This window comes from Dreissena polymorpha, chromosome 8 (genome assembly GCF_020536995.1).
Source record: "Dreissena polymorpha isolate Duluth1 chromosome 8, UMN_Dpol_1.0, whole genome shotgun sequence".
Lineage (NCBI taxonomy): Eukaryota > Metazoa > Mollusca > Bivalvia > Myida > Dreissenidae > Dreissena > Dreissena polymorpha.
This window is the reverse complement of record NC_068362.1, coordinates 78,364,781-78,386,654: the sequence shown is the minus strand read 5'-3', so window position 1 is coordinate 78,386,654 and position 21,874 is coordinate 78,364,781. Positions and strand designations below refer to the sequence as shown.

General features: G+C 33.1%; 2 protein-coding genes across 13 annotated transcripts in view; both read right to left on the bottom strand.

The window, feature by feature from the left end:
• Nucleotides 1-21,874, bottom strand: part of LOC127841885 (uncharacterized) — a 287,569-nt gene that overhangs the window by 108,966 nt on the left and 156,729 nt on the right. For 11 of the 12 annotated variants that reach the window (XM_052371004.1, XM_052371005.1, XM_052371009.1 and 8 more), the window contains 3 exons: nt 21,112-21,176; nt 20,526-20,659; nt 19,700-19,865 (listed from right to left, as the gene is read on the bottom strand). In XM_052371004.1, coding sequence (XP_052226964.1) covers nt 19,700-19,865; nt 20,526-20,659; nt 21,112-21,176 — 365 coding nt within the window. The remainder of the gene's footprint in view (nt 1-19,699; nt 19,866-20,525; nt 20,660-21,111; nt 21,177-21,874) is intronic. The other variant, XM_052371003.1, reaches the window with a different exon arrangement.
• On the bottom strand, nt 12,428-17,359 carry LOC127841893 (uncharacterized). The gene is made up of 7 exons (XM_052371022.1): nt 17,171-17,359; nt 16,823-16,985; nt 16,427-16,665; nt 15,829-15,989; nt 14,319-14,484; nt 13,870-14,041; nt 12,428-13,734 (listed from the first exon to the last, which is right to left on the bottom strand). Exons 1-7 carry the CDS (start codon nt 17,270-17,272, stop codon nt 13,484-13,486), a joined length of 1,254 nt encoding a protein of 417 aa, XP_052226982.1. The 5' UTR covers nt 17,273-17,359; the 3' UTR covers nt 12,428-13,483.

Below are 21,874 nucleotides of genomic sequence, written 5' to 3'. Positions count from 1 at the left end.
AAACAGACTTTTGACTAGAGGTTGTACTTTTTTGGTTACTCTAGGATGAATGACATAACTTGTTTGTCTTTATTTTCTTTATTCATTTTCGTACTTTTATAAACTATCATATTTGTATTTTATGCATTTATTTATAAAACATACTTATAAAATGTTGTTTGATTAATATTCATTTTTATAAGAGTGAAATTTGTAAAAACATTGTTAAAGAAAAATGGACAACACAATATTTTGGGGTGAACAACTTTAACTGACATACACACAAATAAAATAATTTGCGGTTAATCGTTTTTAACTTTTTTTCTGGATGCAGAATACCAAAATTGTAAGAAAAACGCAAAGATAGAAAAGATCATCAAAATGTCGTATTAGAGGTCCAGAACCTTAATACCTGGGGTAGGTAACGAGGCTTGGATTTTAATTATCCTGAAATAGCTCGGAATCTTGACCACCAAACTGGCGTAGATTTTAATTAGGCTGAAATAGCCCATGATCTTGACAACCAAACTGGCTTGTATTTTAATTAGGCTGAATTGCTTGGGGTGTTGACCACAAAACTGGTTTAGATTTTAATTATGCTGAAAAAAGCTCGGTACCTTGACCACCATACTGGCTTGGATTTTAATGATGATGAAATAGCTTGGGATCTTGATCACCAACTCGCATGCATTTTGAAAATGCTGAAATAGCCCGGGGTCTTGACCGCCAAAATGTCTTGGGTTTTAATAATACTGAAATAGCTTGGGATCTTGACCACCAAACTGGCTTGGATTTACATTATGCTGAAATAGCTTGGGGTCTTGACCACCAAACTGGCTTTGATTTAAATTATGCTGAAATAGCTTGGAGTCTTGGCCGCCAATCTGGCTTGGAGTTTAAATATGCTGAAATAACTCGGGGTCTTGACCACCAAACTGGCTTGTATTTAAATTATGCTGAAATAGCTCGGGGTCTTGACCACCAAACTGGTTTGGATTTTAATTATGCCGGAAAAGCTCGGTTTTGACATCCAAAATGGCTTGTGTTTAAATAATGCTAAAATAGCTTGGGATCTTGACCACCAAACTGGCTTGAATTTCAATTATGCTGAAATAGCTTGGGGTATTGACTGCCAATCTGGCTTGGATTTTAATTATGCTCAAATAGCTCGGGGTTTGACCGCCAATCTGGCTTTGATTTTTATATGTGCCGAAATAGCTCTGGATCTTGACCACTGAACTGGCTTGGATTTTAATTATGCTGAAATAGCTCGGGGTCTTGACCGCCAATTTGGCTTGGATTTAATTACGCTAAAATAGCTCAGGATATTGACCACCGAACTGGCTTGTATTTTAATAAGCCTGAAATAGCTTGGGTTCTTGACCACTAAAAGACCGCCAATCTGGCTTGGATTTTAATTGTGCGGAAATAGATCGGGGTATTGACATCCAAAATGGCTTATGTTTCAATAATGCTGAAATAGATTGGGATCTTGACCATCAAACTGGCTTGGATTTTAATAATGCGGAAATAGCTTGGGGTCTTGACTGCCAATCTGGCTTGGAACTTAATTATGAATTAGCTCGGGGTCTTGACCGCCATTCTAGCTTGCATTTTAATTATGCTGAAATAGCTCGGGATCTTGACCATGAGATGTTCAGTATTAATTTAAAGTTAATTGGTGAATAAATGAAGAAGTCATGTTAAAACAAAATTTTGGATGGGCGTGGTCTATGTGGGCGGGGCGCCCCTGGGTTGGTAATGGGGTCATGCATAGTTGAGATTGACCATATTGTTATAAGAGATGTTCAGTATCATTTTGAAGTAAATCGGTGTAGAAATGAAGAAGTTAATGTAAAATAACATAAAAAATGAGTGAAAATCTCTGACCCGTCCCAAACCCAACCCTATATAACTTTTGACCCAAGGGGCGACCCAGGGTTTGTAATGAGGCCATGCATCGTTGAGATTGACCGTATTGTCATAAGAGATGTTTAGTATCAATTTAAAGTAAATCGATGTAGAAATAAAGAAGTTAATGTAAAATAACATTAGAAAATGACTGAAAATCTCTGACCCGGCCCCACCCTAACCCACATAACTTTTGACCCAGGGGTTAGATCAAAATTCCAAAAAGTGCAGGGTCGCACATATGCTCATAGCTACCATGTGTGTAAGTTTCAAGGTTCTAGTTCTTAAAGTGTAGGAGGAGATAGTGGCCAGGACGGACGGACAGACGGACAGACGCGGGTGATAACCACAATATCCCCACGCTTTTCAAAAAGCGTGGGAATAACTAATATACAAACATTAAATACAATATAACAGCTTTTGCTTACTCAACTGCTTGAGATGATCCTATGTCGGATCACTTTCTTTGTAAACAAATCGTTTATATTCACCGCTGCCAGCTATTCATCCGGGCAGTTTTGAATGAAAAACATAACTGAGATTGTCACATTCAACGACTTAAATTACATAAATAAAAATGTGTATGCGACAACAAACCTCATTTAAGACCGGTGAAGATAGTAAAATTTAATCTAATGTTTTATATTGGTAAAGATCACCAAGTAGGACATCATGAGGTATGAAACAAAAGTTGAAAAAGATTACCATTTTTTTAATTAAAGAAGGCCTTCAATTCCTCAACACAGTGTTTCATAATATTTTACTTCCTTTAAGGACATGTATAAATTGTTAACTTTCGATTCCCATGTACGTTACACGTGTTAATGATTTTGATCAGAAATCAAATAACCCTTGCTAATATTTACCAGATAGTGTAAAATCCTTTATCTAGCCTTCACTGTACTGTAATTAATATCCAATTTTACGTTTTGTTTCAGCTCTCAAGTTATTTATTAAACCTAATGATAGAAAAACAGAATGCACCTGTAAAGACGTATATCGAAGTTTATCAACCAAAGGTTGAGTCACAGAGATATAAGCAGTAGAAAACAAGCGTCTTTATACGCGTACTGAGCACGACTTATCGTCTTATTTAAAGTCCCCGTTCGCGGAGATATTTATGGGCATAATCGTAAGAAAACGTGTTTTTATTATGGATATAACTGAAAATCCGGTTGATATCGGTTAAAAACAAACAATATAGCGATATTTTGGGGTCGAGTACGGTAAAGTACGAAAACGACCTAATTAATATTCATGATTCGACACGTTAATTGAACTAAAACAAACAAAATTGCGGATACGGGTGAATTTAGCGGAGAGAAGGTAAGAACAAATGCAAATACATCTGAAACAGACGGAAACTGAGTTGCAACGCTACGTTTGTGCTCAATCTATGTATTTATCTTCCATATGCTAATAATGTTTAGCGAAAGCTAAATATAGATATAATTTGCATAACTCTCGACGCTGCCATGATTTTCGCCTATGGCATGTATCTATAATCATTTATATATTATTTTATCGATTCAAACCCGATTTTGACCATGTTTTCGATATCAACTTCGATAAAAAAATATTTCAATGAATTAATGTAAAGTTTGTTTCTCGCTATACGATTTATATGCAAAACAACGATCTATTCCGCGAACGGGGACTTTAAACTCAACTGCAGTTCTGGCCCCGTGTTCACAAAACGATTTTGCAATCGAAAATCCATTTTAAATGACATCAAGTTTCATTTTTGTTTTTGATCTACAATGGAAATCCATTTTCAACGACAAGCAAAATCGATTTTCGATTGCAAAAAAATGTTTTGTGAACACGGAGCCAGGTATTGGAGTTGTCTGATGAAGTTATATTTGTTCGTAATTATGACACAATTTAAACATTTTCATTTGGATATAAGTACATCTTAATTGAAAAGTGCAGCCAGTCAGTTCTGTTTACTTTCCAACCAGGCGAATATTTGATGAAATATTAAAAAAGAAAATATAACATAAAATGAAACAGTGGTGTGTAATATTAGTGATATAAATGCGTGGAACTCAACAATAGCTTGTTTTATATTGTTTAATCAAGTTATATTCTGAAAACGATGCTCCAAGGAGCACTTTTTATGTGATCTCATAAATAATTTATTGTGGTTATCCAAATTAAAATTTCTACATATGTATTATCTTTTATTATCTTCCTAGCAATGATCGAAAACATTTGAGGTCCATGGTTAGTTTGTAACGTTTTTACGACAATTAATGTTAGAGCTATAAAAAACTTAAATAATATGGATATACGCGCAGAAAGACTCATTAAAAAAATATCCAAAATCTGCTAAGCAGACTTTGAAAGACAGGCTTTATGAAAATGAAGAAGATATTTCAAGAAAGTTTGTGATGTTTTTGCAGGACCTTTGTTGTATGTAATTAATTATATAGGTAAAATCATTGATTAATAATTGGGAGTATATATGCTTTTCTTTGACTGAAACTTATTAAAGTTCTTATGAACCAACCCGAATATTATTAGCAATCAAACAACAACTTAAAAGGAAATATAGTGTTATCTTTTCAAAGACATCGCTGTCCGTGAGGGAAATGAGACCCTGCTGATTATGGAAGATGTTGATGCGTATTCCCAACGTTGCAGATTTGTTTAAAACCGACAGTGTAAGTCATGAACTGTTTCGTATAGAATAATATGTCTCATATACTCACTATTAGGTACTACTATATAACACCGCGTTCTGCGTCAATCATGCAGAAAAGTTGCAAGTGGAGCTAGGTTTCTGTTAGTATGCTTTTGTGTGTATGTGTTTTTCACAAGACGCATACATTTTGAAAGCAGTGTGACATGTTCTGCCGTTTTAAGCATTTAGTGCACAAATTTTGTTATTTTCATATTTACCATTGTACATTTCTGTCAAGTTATATAATGCCTACTATCTTTGGATTATCGAATAGCAAATAACAATAACATTAGTCGTAGCAAATCTTAAAAAAAAACTACATGAAGGTAAATTGTAAGTTGTAAATTATCAATAGGGCGATTTCAATGTTTTGGTAGTACTTTTTAACCTCCACTGTATCGTGCAAATACAAGTAAATAATCTGATAAAATATATGAGGTATACGTGTTTTTTGATAAGATCGTCTTAAACAATTATCTTCGGCGTCCGAAGAAATTATAGAGAGGGTATTCTGCCACAGAAGTCGTAGACGATTTTGAGAATAAGGCCAGAATATTTGTTCATAAAGAAGTATATCCGGAAAGTTATGAGTCAGGATTTGGATTTGATACATTGACTGTTTTGGAGTTTATTATACCTTTTTCTATTGTTTTTCTCTCCTTTGATGATAGTGACTTTTCTCATATAGAATTCTCATCAGTCATCACTCTTCACCTGAAGACATTCATTATGTTTAACACACAATAACAAAATGACGGGAGCTGTGTACTAGTTATGTCCTCGAAAATGTTTTTTATCTACTTCAGATGCCTATAGCGGAGAATTCCTTTCCATGGAATTCCATGAAGGTACCTACGTAATGATGCAGTTTGTAGAAAACATTTGAAATGTTTTAATTTTAGTACTTGACGAAATGAATATGTCATCATGACGTATTGAATTCCTTAAAATACTGGATTATGTGGCTTATAAAATCAGTTTCCAGTAACATTTAGAACCATCGACATCGATTTGTTTGTGTTGCATACAATCCTGAATCAATCTTCGCAGCAGTAGGTGCGGCATTATTTTGTTATTGCAGCTAACAATTCAACTAGATTCTTGTCGGTGTTGATCCGATCCCTGTGAACGCTTATCCTACATGATCCCGAGAGCGTGTCGTCAGATATGGTGGATCCTTGCCAGGTATAGTCGCTTGAGGCATGGACTTGTTATTGCAACTAATAATTCAACTGTATTCTTTTCGGTGTTCGATCCGATCTTTGTTAATGCTCATCATGCATAATCCTGAGAGCCTGCTGTCGGACATTGTGGATCTTAGCCATGTGTTGACACGTCTCAGCTCAACTTCTTTTTACATTTTAACAAGTTTATGTTATATCGGTCATTCTTCTTTTGACCAACTTAAACACATAAGTGCTCAAGTATTGCATAAACACAAACAATCGCAATTTCTTCAAATAAAGTTTGACATAAATGTAACTATTAAAAGATTTTACAAAATAAGCGTCAAATCTGGACGGGGTATTCCCACATGTGTATGTCACCTGCCGCTATGTGCGCGGACAATTCTTTAGTTAAAAGTTTTCTTGCAACATTTCCTGTTAATCGGGAGAAGGTGAATGTTTTCTTACTAAAACAACAGTGTTCACACTAACGCAGTTGTTTGCTTCACTTTGCAATTTATGTGAAAATTTTAAGAAAAGGACCAATACAGTGTATGTAATAGTGAAACATTTGGATTATTTTAGTTGAATTAAGGTGTTGAAATGCAACTTGATGTTTCCTTATTTTGGTTTGTGTTTGTATTTATTTTCAAGCGCAGTAATGTTTGTGAAACAATATACAAGGAGCGCATGCGTGTGACGACATCACGAGAGCCTCGTTCCTAATGATCGATAGCGGAAAACGCTCGATATGAGGGAACCATGCAATAATTGACTGAATATGTAAATTACTAAACAACCTAAGTGTTACAACTGAATGATAAACCTAATATACAAATAACACACAAGTTTATGCGTAATGGATAAATCCTGTTTAATTCGCGGATATTGACATCCGACTACTGAAGTAAAATAAATGTTAACAAAAGGGAATCAATTCTCGATTATAAAATAAATCGTTTAAAATGGAAATTGATTTAAGTGTTGATGTGCAAATTTTGAGAAAAACTTGGGCCAAGATGACAAGCAATACTGCCAAATGTGAGTTTGAAAGTAATCGTCTGTTAGTTTTCTGAGTCAAATACAATAATGGAAAAGCATCACACAGAAGTAGGGTTCTTCATCAAGTTAAGATAATCCGATACTTAATCATGAATAAAAAAGAAAATATGGCAATGAAGTAAACATCCGTCACATATATCTACATTTAAAGGAGATTTTTTCAGATTTATGATACTATATGTGCATACAAGATTACTCCGAACATTCACCTTTTATGTTTTATGGCAGTTCGTTTTCACCACTGCACAAATCTATAAACGGTTGATAACAAAGGTCAGTTTTGAATTTCTTATTTGAAGATGTACACATTCTACATCGAAATCTGCTTAAATCACGGACTTTTGACCCTTAAGCCATTACAAATATGTTCAGCCTCCGCGCAGAGATTTGACTGGCACCAGCGTAGCTAGAACATATCTCTGCCTTCGAAACCAATCACGTGATGGTAGCATACAATAATTTTACCGTTATTATGTTTAGTCTTTTTAATTTAGGTATTTATGTTTTATTATGAACCAAAACTTATGCGCTAGTTTCAAAATATAAAAGAAAATGATACTACTTTTAAAAATATAATACATTAACAAAACATAAATCGAACCAAATCTGGTAGGATTTTCTTGTGATGGCAGAGATTGTATGTGAGAGCATAGAACGACAACTCTGCATGGAGATTGAAATTAAAAAAATTATTCAAGTCGTTTTGTTTGACACGCGCTTCGAGCTTTTGTCCATTTGAATTGATGTCTAATATTCACTGCAAGTGTTGAATCTTAAGTTAAGTGCATGGATAGTAGCTCAGCTTTCTATGGAGTTTTATATACATCTGATTACCGGTAAGCATCAATAGTTAATTGCTTATCAACATTACAAGTGCCCATAAACAGGTCGTGAAGATCTTTTTTTGTATTGCTTTCCGGTGGTTTATAGAGAAATATCAGTGAATTAAAACTGATTATTCACTGTTTCAAACAGTGAAAAATAACAGTGAAAATTATCGATAATTTTCACAGTTTAACTATAAAATGACGTCATTTATTTCGAACAAATGACGTCATAATTCCAGCGAAATGATCCAGTTTAACTCTTGTATGTAAATACAAAGTGAAACAAGAGCTTGTCACAGTAGTGCCGAATCCCCGCCGAAATGTTTTTTCTTGTATGAGAGCATTTGTTTAAGAGAGTAGAATAATATTTGTAAAACATGGTACCTGTGTCATATATTTATACTTGATGGATCAATTAGTTATATAGTGTTGGAGTTCTGCTCTAGAGAATAAAATATATGGACATGAAAAAAGGGAGGTAATTAAAAAACTATGGCCGATAGAGTTATGGTTCATATTCACTGCACTTCTCCTAGTTGGCATATGTTTATATTTCTAGTTTCAAGTAAATCCCTTCAGTAGATTTAGAGTTATGCTCCGGACAAAAATTTACTTTGACATTCAATGAAGGGAGATAATTCAAAAACTAAGGTTGATATAGTGATTGTTCTTAGTCACTGCACTTCTCCTTCTGCCAACTGTTTATATTTCAAGTTTCCAGTAAATCCCTTCAGTAGATTTAGAGTTCTGCTCCGGGCAAAAAATTACTATGAAATTATATTTAGGGAGATTTTTCAAAAACTAAGGTACATAGAGTTTTGGTTCTTAGTCACTGCACTTCACCTACTTGCCATCTGTTTATATTTAAAGATTCAAGTAAAACCCCTATATAGATTTATAGTTATGCTCCGGAAAATAATTACTTTGAAATTAAATAAAGAGATATAATTCAAAAACTCAGGTAGATAGAGTTATGGTTGTTAGTCACTGCACTTCTCCTACTTGCCATCTGTTTACATTTCAAGTTTCAAGTAAATCTCTTCAGTAGATTTAGGGGTATGCTCCGGACAAATTTTTTTTGAAATTATATTAAAGGGGAGGTAATTTTAAAAACAAAGGTAGATATAGTTATGTTTCTTGGTCACTGCACTTCTCCTAGTTGCCATCTGTTTATAGTTCACGTTTCAAGTAAATCTCTTCAGTAGTTTTAGAGTTATGCTCCGGACAATGTTTCGGACGGACGGACAGACGGACGCACTGACGGACGCACAGACGGACGGACGGAGACTATTACTATATCCCCTCCGAAATTTTTTCGGCGGGGATTAAAAAAGCATAAAATGAAAAGGAAATTAATTGGATTTGATGGAATATTGTTTTTAATTCACACGTGATAATAACAAAGATATTTTTTCACTCGTGGCTGCGCCATTCGGGAAAATATTATTTTATATGATCACTCGTAAATTAAAATCGATATTCCATCGAAACCAACAAATATCCTCTATACATTTCAAAACTTTGTTTAAGAAGGATGAATATCTGACATTCCGAATACATCATAATAGCTGTAAAATTACTTTTTCCTTCAAAAATATTGCTATCCGAAAAGAAATATGCACACACATCTTAATTATGCTAGTCTGTATGCTCTCGAGATTGCACTTTATACTCAAAGATACCTACAACGGAACCTATGTATCAATCAAAGCGTATAAGGCACTGAAGTTGTTCCTATTGCATTATCTTAGATGCAAGCCATTTTTCAAAATTAGGTTATAGCTTTGTATATCGTAAATGTCAAATAAACACATCTCATTCAAATTTATAAAGAGCGTGTCTTCACGCACAGGTCGATATGTGTGTTTGCTGTTTATCATCATATTTATCTTAAAGAGATAGCTAAGACAAACTAACAACCACATGCCCCTTTTAGACGTAAAAAGCATAGAAATTATGATGACAATGGTAGAATGAGAACCAGTTAATACTAGTATTAAAAAAAACATTTGCAATTACCATCATTATATGAACATTGTTGGATATCGAATACCTATCACGTTATGAATATTATTTCATGATGGAAATTCCCTTTACAAAACTTTTTTTGACAGCATATACACATTAAATATATGCTGTAAGATAATTGATAAAAAATAAATCTGCGAGTAGTACTTTTTACTCACGAATTATAAAGTCATAAAAACAGCGCTATTGATCCGTACTTTGTTGTTGATGCATTACTTGTTATTCTAGCAGTTCACACGGTGTCAATAAAATAATAAGTGTTTTACGATATAGTTACAGAAGTTCAATTATCATTAAGAGTTAATTCATCATGAGTTCATAGCGACTCACTAACTGAAAAGCCATCGTGGTTTGCACAATACGAAATTTAGTGAACAATACGTATTGCAAGCAAGACAACATAATTTATAAGTAAATATTTTTTATTCGCTCTAAGTTTGTCGTTTATGTCGTGTTTGATAATTGGTCGAATATAAGAAAAGTATAAATTGACGACAAGCTTCCTGTGACATGAATGAAGCAGCTAGTTACTTTTTTCATTTTATGCACGCTAACTTTACGTGTATTTGTGTTCCTATAAGAGACAATGTTACCTCTGAGACTTTGTTATAAAATCAAAGTACTGACAATACTGGTGTGACGATGCTTTTGAAGAGGATGGATATAAAAGCATCAGTTTAAGTTTATCTACATCACCACAATTGTGTATGTGGGTACGACAATTTTGGGAACGTAAAAAAATGGGTTCGAAAATTTTGGGTACAAAAATTATGCCAAAAAAATGGGAACGAAAAAAATTTGGTTACGAAAAAAAAATTCGGTACGAAAACAAAAATAGGGTACGAAAAAAATTGGGTACGAAAACAATTTGGTTACGAAAACGAAATTGGGTACGAAAAAATTGGGTACGAAACATTTTGGGTACGAGAAAAAATTTGGGGGTACGGGGGAGTAGTACCATTCAGCGAAACTGGGAGGCGGATTACATTCTCGTAGAAATTAACCAGGAATATCTTTAAAAACATATTCGACGTGTATTTTCTGTACCACTTATCTTAAAAAACGTTCTGTTACAGTACAACGTTTGTGGGTTATAACATTAAGTTACGTAGCAGTATATTCAAAACTTGACATGCGCTTTAATTACACCATGCTCTTTAATTTAATTGCACGTGTATATCATACCAAACTTTATATTTCGTTGTTTCCTTTCCTAAGTTAATGATGTTATATGTATGGAAGCGATTTCACATGCCCATGTGCATGAACATATAATTTTTCTCTTTTGATTATTGTTTTTTCTCTAATTGAATAAGCTTAGGCATTTTTGTTCGTTACGTACGGCAATAATTTCATGATGATTCCCAAAAGTAGGTATGAGCACATAGTGGAATACGACTTGAATACGTGAGTTCGCCCATTAACACATCGTAAGATTAACTAAATCTCCTCGATATGACCTAATATGTGTTTAAAACAGAAAAAATATTCAACAAACGAATCAAACATAGTGTGTGCGCTGATGTGGCTCTGTAATTTCTGTTTGAAAAGTTTATTAAATATGCAAAATGAGAGAGCACGCTTAAAGTGATATTATGGACATCTAACAGTTTATAGGTGTCTATCGCAACCGTTGTTTATTTTTGGTGTTTTCAGTTCATCTACGCTTATATTTGTTAATGCAGCATCAACATACTAAAACAATATCCCGGAAAGAGAAAAATAATGCATTTGAATATCAACCGTTTTTTCGTTTGACAACTGATCACGCATGTACAATGTGAACCTAAATTTTGTTTTAGTGCAGATTCGTTTTTATGACACAAAGACACCATTTTGTTTTACGGATAATTTCGGCCAACACGACTGGGTGGGTCACGTTAAATATATAATATACAATATATTTTTATAAACAACTGGTAGCAAGATGAGTTGCAGATAATTGGTCAGAAACCACATTTTAACTTACTCTTTTGACCTGTTAATTCTTTTCAGCTTAATTCAACAATGAAAAATGCCTATAATATCACTTTAAGAGCGAGTTTCATAGATATCGCACGGCTATTATGCTGTTTATATACCATACTCGCTTTAACGTATAAAAATGGCAGGTTCGAAATAATTCGTTTTCGTTACACTCATGATCGCGTTTAACGTTATTTATTTACGTTTTCATTCGCAATTTATTTACAGAATCACGACAAATGTAAAATACAATACAGAAAATGCACAGTTGTTTCATTGATCTATAAACATATAATGGATTGAATATAACTGATTTAAAATGAACGTTTTCAAACTATTATTAAATCTTTTCCCCAGAATATGCTGTCCTATTAATAGCTGAGCTTCCTTTACCTTTATCTATGAAAATCAGCGAGGTATGCCGATTAGAATTAAACAAACTTCTCTTTAAAAAAAATGCATCAACATGTTTTTTTAGTATTTGTTCCGATAATATAGAGGCCATTTTACAGAAAAATTGACATAAATGCGAATATACAATTAATTTAAAAAAATAGCTGACAACAACTGATTTAGCGTTAAATTTCCCGGGTACGGTAGAAAAATCTCAATCGGACTGGCTCGGTCTTTTACATAGGTCGCCATTGTGAAAGAAAACTATAGGATCGTTTAAACTTTTAGGTTTTAGGTTGACGACAATATGTGGATGTATTTTTAATTAAATTTTAAACACGGGAAACATAAAAAATGCGAAAAGTGTAACAAAAAAGGAACCCATCACAGTTTGAATCATACAACAAAAGTCATTTAAAATGTCTTTTAATCATGACATACCTTATAATTATTTCAGAAAATACATTTCAAATAAACGATTCATTTGAGTATGGCAATAACACACCACCATGTGTCAGCTTACAATAATATATAGTCTATTGTAGCTCAGCAACAGTCCATAATATCATTAATAATTGAAATAACATCACTGAAATCCAACAAAACAAAAAAACAAAATCGGCAAATCAATAGTGAATCCGCCTTTTTTTCTACGACGCACAGTGATCAAAATACATATTTAAGGTTAAAGTCTTTGTGTACTAGAATATAGCGAACTAGTTGACGAAATGTAAACGCGGCGGGGCTTGTTGGATTGGCTTTATCCTACAATACGCTTTCAGTAAAAATGTTCGTTATTTGCAAACCAATTTAAATCAATGAATTGTTGGAAATAATTCTCGAAGCTCATTAAAGCAACATACTTTTTACCTTGCGTAGTAATCGATCGATGGAATAGATTTCTTATGTTTCCGCAACTCGTAAAAGTCATTCACAATTTCTTGAAATAGTGGTATTAAAAGAAAAGAAAAATGGTATGCTTTTCGAATGGACTTTGCTCATCAATTTAACTGATACACATTACAGTAGTGAATGGAAGATTTAAATTAAATTTAAGTCCTATAACCTTTCATTCAAATTTTAATAAAACATGGCTGATCTTCACAGGTATTGTTATTATTTATCTTAAAAACATTGTTCAAAAGTAACAATAAAAGTCAAATTACTAAATGGCAAACATAAATCATTTTCTACTTTCTATATCTGTATCAATTATTTCCCTGACGTTATTAATTAATACAATATGGTTGATAAAATACATGTAAACATGTTATATATTAAAAGACCATTATAGGCATCCATTTAAGGAAACCCCAAACACAATAAACTAAGTACATATGTTCAAACGTATTTACATTGTGTTGGCTGTTCTGCTCTTCCCTGATACCAAAAGAAACGTCCAATAAAGTATAGTTATATACGCAAAAGATGCAGGTAGCTTTAATTTGTGTATATCGTACCATTTATTAAATATCAGTTTTACTGCGATCCTCGTTTTTAAGCAGAGGTACTATTTTATAATGGTTTGTTTGACCACCGTGAACCTTAAACGTCTTCTTCCGATAAATATGAAGTTCTCGTCCAGGTGGTGAACTGGTTGTCAAGGTTACATTACAACCGGATATTTCCGAAAGTGTTCGTTTGAATAATCCGAAATCAAAGAATTGCTTAATTTTGCAGTTAAGAGCACCACGCAAAAATTCCACGTAAAATGGTCCTGGAAACGAACACAAAAAGAGTAAGCATTTTAAAATAATATATATTGGCGGTAAACATGCGACCACGATAAAATAATGCAGTTTATAAATATTCTCAACATATTCATATAGATACTGTTCTAATATAAAATTACCTTGTCCTGTATTGGTAATTTCACGAACAAGATCAGTAAATGACAAAAGAACACACTTTTCCATCGATGACGACTCAGTTTCTTTATACTCAATGTTATGTATTTTAAAAAACAGTTTGGCGTCGTTAACTCTCGAGCTGACAGATTTGCGCTTTCCAAACTCACCTGTCAACTTAAACAAACGTATTGTGATAAGAATGGACGTTAGGTATTGCAATTCGCATGACAGAGATAGATTTGAACAAACCTATCTAACAGATGTATTGAATTGTCTATGTGAGCAGTTTGAGGCTAAGTAGTCTTATTATTTGTAAATATATTAATATAACGTGATCTCTCATTCGGTAAAAAAAAACTTGTACATTTTCAATGGGTATACATCACCCCTATAGCTAGAAACATCCTAAACTTTGCTAGTTTATGTAATGTGTTAAAATGTTCTGTATTACTTTGTTCACATATTGCCAAAAGTTTTGAAGGGCGTAACGCATCGCAGCCAAACGCATGATGTATTTCATGTCTGCATTCCCGAACAGCATGTAACTCATGAACTCATACATGCACGAGGTTTCATCACCAGGCATCTCATAGGCAGTAAATCCCTCCACTTTGATTCTGGTTAAAATATAGCAAACATAATTACTTCCTCATGTATTTATGTGCACATAATTATGCCTTTCATTGCAATGTATTTTATTTTAATTATCTTATTGCTATGTCCCAAATTTCGTGAGTCTACTGAGTTAATTAGGTTGAAATGCTGGAACACTACATGTCTACACATAATGCAGCCTCAGGCGCGGATGGACCTCATAAACTTCAAAATAACGCCCCCCCCCTTCCCACACACACACACACACACACACACACACACACACAGTGAGAGAGATACGTAAGCACGTACGCAAACACTATAGTGACTAGATAATAACCAGTAGGCAGTAGTCAATGATATAAAGTAATGGCATCTCGATTCTTTTGTACATGGGTGATTATTTAATATATTGGATCATGAGACCACGATGTTTTTGCGTTGAATAGTTTCAACGAGTTATTCAATTAAGACCAAGCCCAGGAGTAACTCTGACCTGCAATAAAGTAGAATGATGGACCATGTTGTAATTTGTAAGTACATGAAGGTTGTATTAAGAAAACTGACTGTGTTTTGTTCTGCTTAACTAATTCAAATATTCATTTTGTAAACATATTTAAGGGGTTTGATTGAATGTATCAAACACATATTAATAGCGGACGAGCATTTTTCGAGTAATTGTGTTGTATACACATTCGGATAAATGTTTTCGTTCAAAAGAACATTCTTATTAAAATGAATGATAAGCTGAACATGTATCAATTATGTCAAGGTTTCCAATAAAAATGTAACGGCAAGATTTTGAAGAAACTATAATTCTGTTTTTACAATAGAATCTCAATTCAAGCTCAAATTTGTATTTGATTGATTATGTTAGGTTCTAACAGAACATGGAAATTATTCATCGCCGAAAAAAGTCAAGTGCTTTCAACGGTCATTTAAAATTAATGTTTTCAGCAATAATATGAATGCGGTATCTTGTTTAAATGAATAAAAACTTTGCATTTAATTTTTCAATATAATCCATATGTATCATTGCCGCTGAACAGAGTGAATAAAAAACCTAATGCATAGTGCAGATCTATTTTACACAATCATAAATTACAATCAAGTTTAAAGCTCAAGTCTCATGGTTGCTGTACTTTCATTCATTTGTATATGTTTTCAAGACATAATATACGTCGTAACTTGCTAAGAGAATACAAATAAGGACTAAATTTTTCTTGGGTTATATCAACATGAATACATTTCCATTTATATTTACTGACATACGAAGTGTTAATTAGTTATTTTAAAATAATGCGTTACACAAAAATTACTCGTCAAACGCATTTCAGTTATTTAAAAAAACGACACAAAAGACTTACGTTTGTATGGTCTGCATCAAAGATTTGTCCGTTTTAATTATGCCTTTTTCTTTCAGCTTATCAAATTCAAATATATTACGTGTGTTGATCATATCCAAACATGTGTTTTCCTTAAATACGGTATCATTCTTTAAAAATGCGTAGATACGTTCACACAGTTCCTGCAAAGTAATGTTAACATACAACACGAAGTCAATCGGCATGTTATTACGAACTTCAGAATACGTACATCTTATTTACTGTAATTAACGCAAATGCCTGTTTTAATCATGATTCCGCATATCATTATTTTTTTAATATTTAATATTTAATGATAGACTTAATTAAACAAACACACAAGAAATTTAATTTTATGTAGTAATTGTCCTCAAACCCTGATAAAAACTTCACGAACATGAACGCAACAAATAATAATAAAGTGATTGGAAACAAATGGCACGAAAAATGTATCATCTGTTTTGACGTATCCTTTAAAGTAGCCTTACCAACCATTCTATCAATGTATATTCTATTTTGATTTGTTTTAACCTTAAGGAATAAACAGTTTGGAAATGTCATTTATGTTTTCTAAAACAAACATGACAACATTAAATTATACCATTCCAGGGCAATTTAGAACACTCTTAAAGAGGGGAAATATCCAGTACGACATCTTTTTTACACGATCCTTCGACTTCATCCAGTAAACGTGCAGTTCTAAACCACTGGAAGCATCAGTTAAGCTCACGTTCAGGCCGGCTATTTTATATACTTTTTCTCCGTCGTATGTTTTCCCCTCAAAGTGCTGATTGATTTTTCGATTTAAGACACCACTCAAAAATTCTACGTAAAACGGGGCTGCAATGTCAAGATTTCCTCTTATCAAATATTGTTTAGATTGTCATATTCATACGTACAGTACTTGTAGTTATTAAATTGTTATTATTACTGAAAACAAATTGTATTAGTTGTATTGTATAACTGTATAATTAATTATAAAGGACATCTTCCCTACCATTGCCTTTCCCGTCGTGAACTGCTTCACGCACTAATCTGTCAAATGCATCAGACACACACTCTCTTTTGTGCATTGGCCATGTCATCTGTTCGTTCATTGTGATGCCATGCGCTTTGAAAAAGACATTCGCTTCGAAGCAGTCATGAAAGGTTTTTGTTAGCTGAAAGATATAAAATGCTAATAATTATCGGTTGTCTTGACTTACAACTCAATTTTAAATAATATCAAATAATGCTATTAATATTAAATAAGTTCAAGAAGGAAAAAAAAACTTTCGATTTCGATTTGTTATAACATTTATTTACAAAGCAAGAACATATGACTAAACTTCTCAAATGTCGGTACCTTTGTAACATATTTTTCAAAGTGCGTCTTTGCATATCGTGCTGCGGCTAGTCGTAAAATGAAAATTAATGAGTTGTCTCCACACAGCAAGTTGCTTAGCATTTCGTAGACAGAGTAGAATTCACCACTGGGCTTTTTATATGCTTTGAATCCATGGACATCGATTCTGAAATGAATATTGAAATTGTAAATATGTTGCTCTGAAAAACGTTTTAAATGCTAAAATTTGCGCTTGTTATTGTTTTATTTTCGTTTTACTATTCCTGAAATGTTTAACATATTGCAAGAAATTTTTCTAATAATTAACTACAGGGTTCATTTGCATTAAAAATGTATGCGTAATAAATGTGTATGCTTTATTTATTGGCTTAACGGGACTTTAACTTCTCGAAATGTATTTGCGAACGCAGAGAATATCAATATATGTTGATTTTTAAACACGTGTTAACATGTGCTGCTAATATTTAAAGTACGATGAACTCACGTTCTCATTGCACAATCAGGTTTAAGAAATTCAATGTTTTGTAGCTCCTCATACACAACATTCTGTGATTTTTCAAATGTTTCAAAATATGGTCTCCAGCTGTTCGATTCCTGTTCTGCTATTTTTGCTCCGATACAATTTCGGCTGTCCATTTCCTGCAATGATAATAGTAATTAACTATAGAGTAGTATTATTCGTTGGACGACGGAGTAGTAGGAATAATCAGTGAAGCTGAAATAAACTTATAAATATCCAATAGGTATAGAAGAAAGTGGAAACAATCATCATTCATTTCGTTACAATATATATTTTTTGAAATATACTTTTACTCCTACTTCTACTTCTTCTTCTTCTTCTTCTTCTTACTATTGCTACCACATCAACAACAACAACTACTACTATTACAACAACAACAATCAATCATACTACTCCTACTCCTAAAACAAAGCCGCCTCTTTACGGTTCACTTACATATTTCAAAATATCATTAAATTGTAACGCAAAATATTTATTTTTTAATTTTCGCAGGAGCTTAAAGTTTCTTTATTTAATATTGTCCTTATTCAATGCAAAACCATATTGAAATTAAATTAAGGACTAATGGCGGTAAGAAGTAAAAAAAACTTTACGGATAACTGTTTTCTTTCGAAATATGTTCAAGTATTAGTTAATATACACATTATTTATACGTACATAGTATGTATGAAAGAAATAAACGATATTTAAGCATAACATTTAAATATGGATTCAATTATTGATTTCAAATTACTTACTATTATCTTTATTTGAGAAACGTTGGTATTTTGAGTAAATGTTTGGTCATCTTTTTTAAACAATGGGATCAAACAATAACTATGTTCATTTTTGGCTGCCTTCCCCCAGTAAATGTGCAGTTCTCGTTTTCTGGATTCTGCATTTACATTAAGGCCGGTTATCGTCCTGACATCTCGATCGTAAAAACGATTATTCTCAAAATGCTGGATAATGTTGCAATCCAAAACGCCACCCAATAATTCGGCATGAAAAGGACCTGTATAATGATTAAGTTATTTGTATTGTTAATTTATCTGCTCAAACTAATTGTAATCAATACATTTATGAAATTTGACACAACTTGGTTTATAATACAGTACATGTTGAACATACCAGTAATCTCAGTAACGAATATTTCTTGCAAGAGCTTATCCAGATTTTGGGTTACACTTTTCTCAGTCAATTGAAATTCTTCAATGTAGATGCCGTGAATTTCAAAGAATATTTTAGCGTCAATAAATTGGGTTTTGGATTGTTCAAACGCTTCTGTTAACTGAAGTTAAAAAACACACAAAACAACATGTCGTTTCAAAGAGCCTCGTTAGTGAAGACAATACGCTATAATGATTGAATGTGAAATATGAAACAGTTTTGGCATTATTCTGGTAATAAAACATCCACAAGCTTGCAAGTGCTCTTCGAATACAACACTATTTTGAGACCTTACTTTCATGACACGCAAATCGTCAGATTATATACGAACACCTTAAATACAGACGTCTGGTGAGTTTAACACGTATCGATTAATTAATGCACATTTGCTCGATGGTTGTCGAGTATGAATAAGACTCTTGTTAAAACCTATCTGTTTTGTTATACAAAACAAAATCTATGAGCCTTTTTCTTTTTGGAACGTACAGTAGTTTCGTTTAAACCTGTTATATTTTTATGAACCGTGCATGGTTGTTAAATGTAAATATTTATTTCAACAGTTTGTATAGACTTAAACACCGTTTTGTTAAAGTTTTGAAAAAAATAATAAGAAGAAATTGTTTTTTATATGTAAAGTCTTATAAATCAAAAGGTTATATACATTTAATAGGTTGGAAAGGTTAATTATACTTGAAAATTTGTTTCAATCAAGAGTTCTTTCATCGGTCAAGTCGTCTATAATACATCCTGGGTAAAAAGCTTTAATTCATAAACAGAACGGATTCTAAGTGCACAATTACATTCTTAATAAAATTAATTCGATTCACAGAGAAAAAAACTTTTTTATGAAGTAAGTGTACCTGTTTAAGATACATTCCAAAATATTTAATTCCAAAACGTGCAGCTGCACATTGAAGAGTGCACTTCAATTGATCGTTTCCACAAATAAGATGACTAAAAAGTTCGTATAGATTGGTGATGTTCTTTTCAGATATTGCATATGGCACAAATCCGTCGACATGTATTCTGCAATAAATGTAAAATAAATAAAATAAATAGCGTTTTAACCTTAAACAATTGGTAACCTTTCAACTGCGTTTATTCTTGCATACTGTTGTCTTTCGAGAACTTCATATCATCCATGTATTTATACAAATGCTTTTGACTGTAGGTGATATGCCATCAAAAATAAATCGGATTTCTGAAGTGTTGGTGAGTGATTGAATATGTTAGAGACGATTTTATAACAAACTATTCACCAGTGACATACATCACCATATGGTTAAAAAAAAGATTTTAACATTATGAACATTTAAATTCGCGGTGTTTTTCAGTGTGGTAATACAAAATCTAGTGTATAGAAACTAAACCATGCTGTAGAAAGCCGGCCTTTGTTTTGGCCACGCTTCCCGCATTAACTTGTAATTTGTATTCGTAGTAGGTTTTTTTCTTGGCATCACTAGTATAAATTACTGTTTATACTGTATTAGCATTCTAAACAAAATATACAATTACATGTAAAATGGTTCATGGTTATATCATTTTATAGAGTGTAGCTATGTGACACTCTAGAATTTGTGTGACGGCATGCTTATAACTTTCTTATAACCGCTTATGTGAAGGCTTTTGTACATGAAAATCCCAGAAAATGAAACATGGTTTGGTTAGTTTTAACAATAGATGTACGCATGAATCGTTGCCCACGAGGTTGGTTCAATTAGTGTCAGATCCTTTAAAGTATCGAACATAAAGGCGCCTATGTTGATGAATTCTTCCTGAGGTAAACTTTGGTAACCCATGTACACATCCGCACACCGTTTCTGAAATGCAGAACATAAAAAGAAGCTATATTTGTTAATATCTAACATCAATGCCGTCTAAATGTACTTTTTATTAAAAACTCCACTTACGTCGAAACAATAACCAATTTCTTCCAGGGTTTGCAGGTTCATATAGTTGTAAATATGCTTGTTAAAAAACTGCCAAAGTTATACTTTTGCGTTCAAGATGTTGTCTTGTTCTTAAATGTAAATTCTACAAATGAGCCCACTGGATTTACACCAAGTACAATATAATATGTATTTAATAGCCTTCCATGGTAAACCAACGTTGAAAGTTTAGAAAGTGACGTGTTCGAACATTTGATGATTTAACGATAACCATGAAAGTTGCAGTAAAAGAGGAAGAGTCATAACTAGTATCACTCTTTATAGGTCAATTAGCTAGATGATACGTGTACGAAGAGCTTCAACAATTATTTCAGTAAACCTACCTGCAAAGGCAAACCTTCGTTGTCCGATTCTGCGGTAGAGATGTCGTGTGAAGGTTTAGCACGGACTACAATTAAATAATCAGGCAATTAATCTTCGTCCGCAATGGAGATCGATATTTCGTTTTATCAGCTACAGTTTCAATTACAAATGTATTTAGTTTCATACAGGATGTAGGTTCAGAAATATGCAATGTTTCAGTAAAGCCTCATACAATATGCTTAATTATTGTTCGGCACATGCAAACTTGCATCCAAGCAAAAAGGAAACATTGTGTTATTCATTCTGAAATAATTACCGGCGCGGTTACACATTCCGAGCACCGACTACCAACAAACAGTTGAGCAGTTATATGCACCTTCAGTGTGATAATCCCATTGTTATCATTGAAAGTCACGCACCAAAATACTTTAAACATATTAATTAAATTTACTTAGTTTCCATAGGCTCCAATAACTTAACCAATGTAAATATCAATAAATCCAAACTAGGAAAATCCAGTTACAGAATGTGGTTTTGCAAATAACTTTTCTTTGAATTTATCGGTGAATTGATAATGTCATTCGTTGATCAATTTACACGTGATTTTTGTTGTTGCCGTTATCGCTGAAATCTCAACACGAACAGAATTGTATTGCAATTCATGCATCAATTTATCCGTGTTTCCATGAGCACGCGTCAGCGGATAGTTGTAATGGGAAAATTGAGCTACAACGTATCGACGGAACAACCGTTGCTGACGACTTTGGGACGGAGCGTCATCAA

Excerpts from the sequence above, each read along its gene's own strand:
- LOC127841893 (XM_052371022.1), bottom strand. The coding sequence starts at position 17,272 with ATGCTAAGCAACTTGCTGTGTGGAGACAACTCATTAATTTTCATTTTA. Across the intron at positions 16,666-16,822 it reads TCACGACGGGAAAGGCAATG|CCCCGTTTTACGTAGAATTT; the intron begins GTAGGGAAGATG and ends TTGACATTGCAG. Across the intron at positions 13,735-13,869 it reads AATTACCAATACAGGACAAG|GACCATTTTACGTGGAATTT; the intron begins GTAATTTTATAT and ends GTTCGTTTCCAG.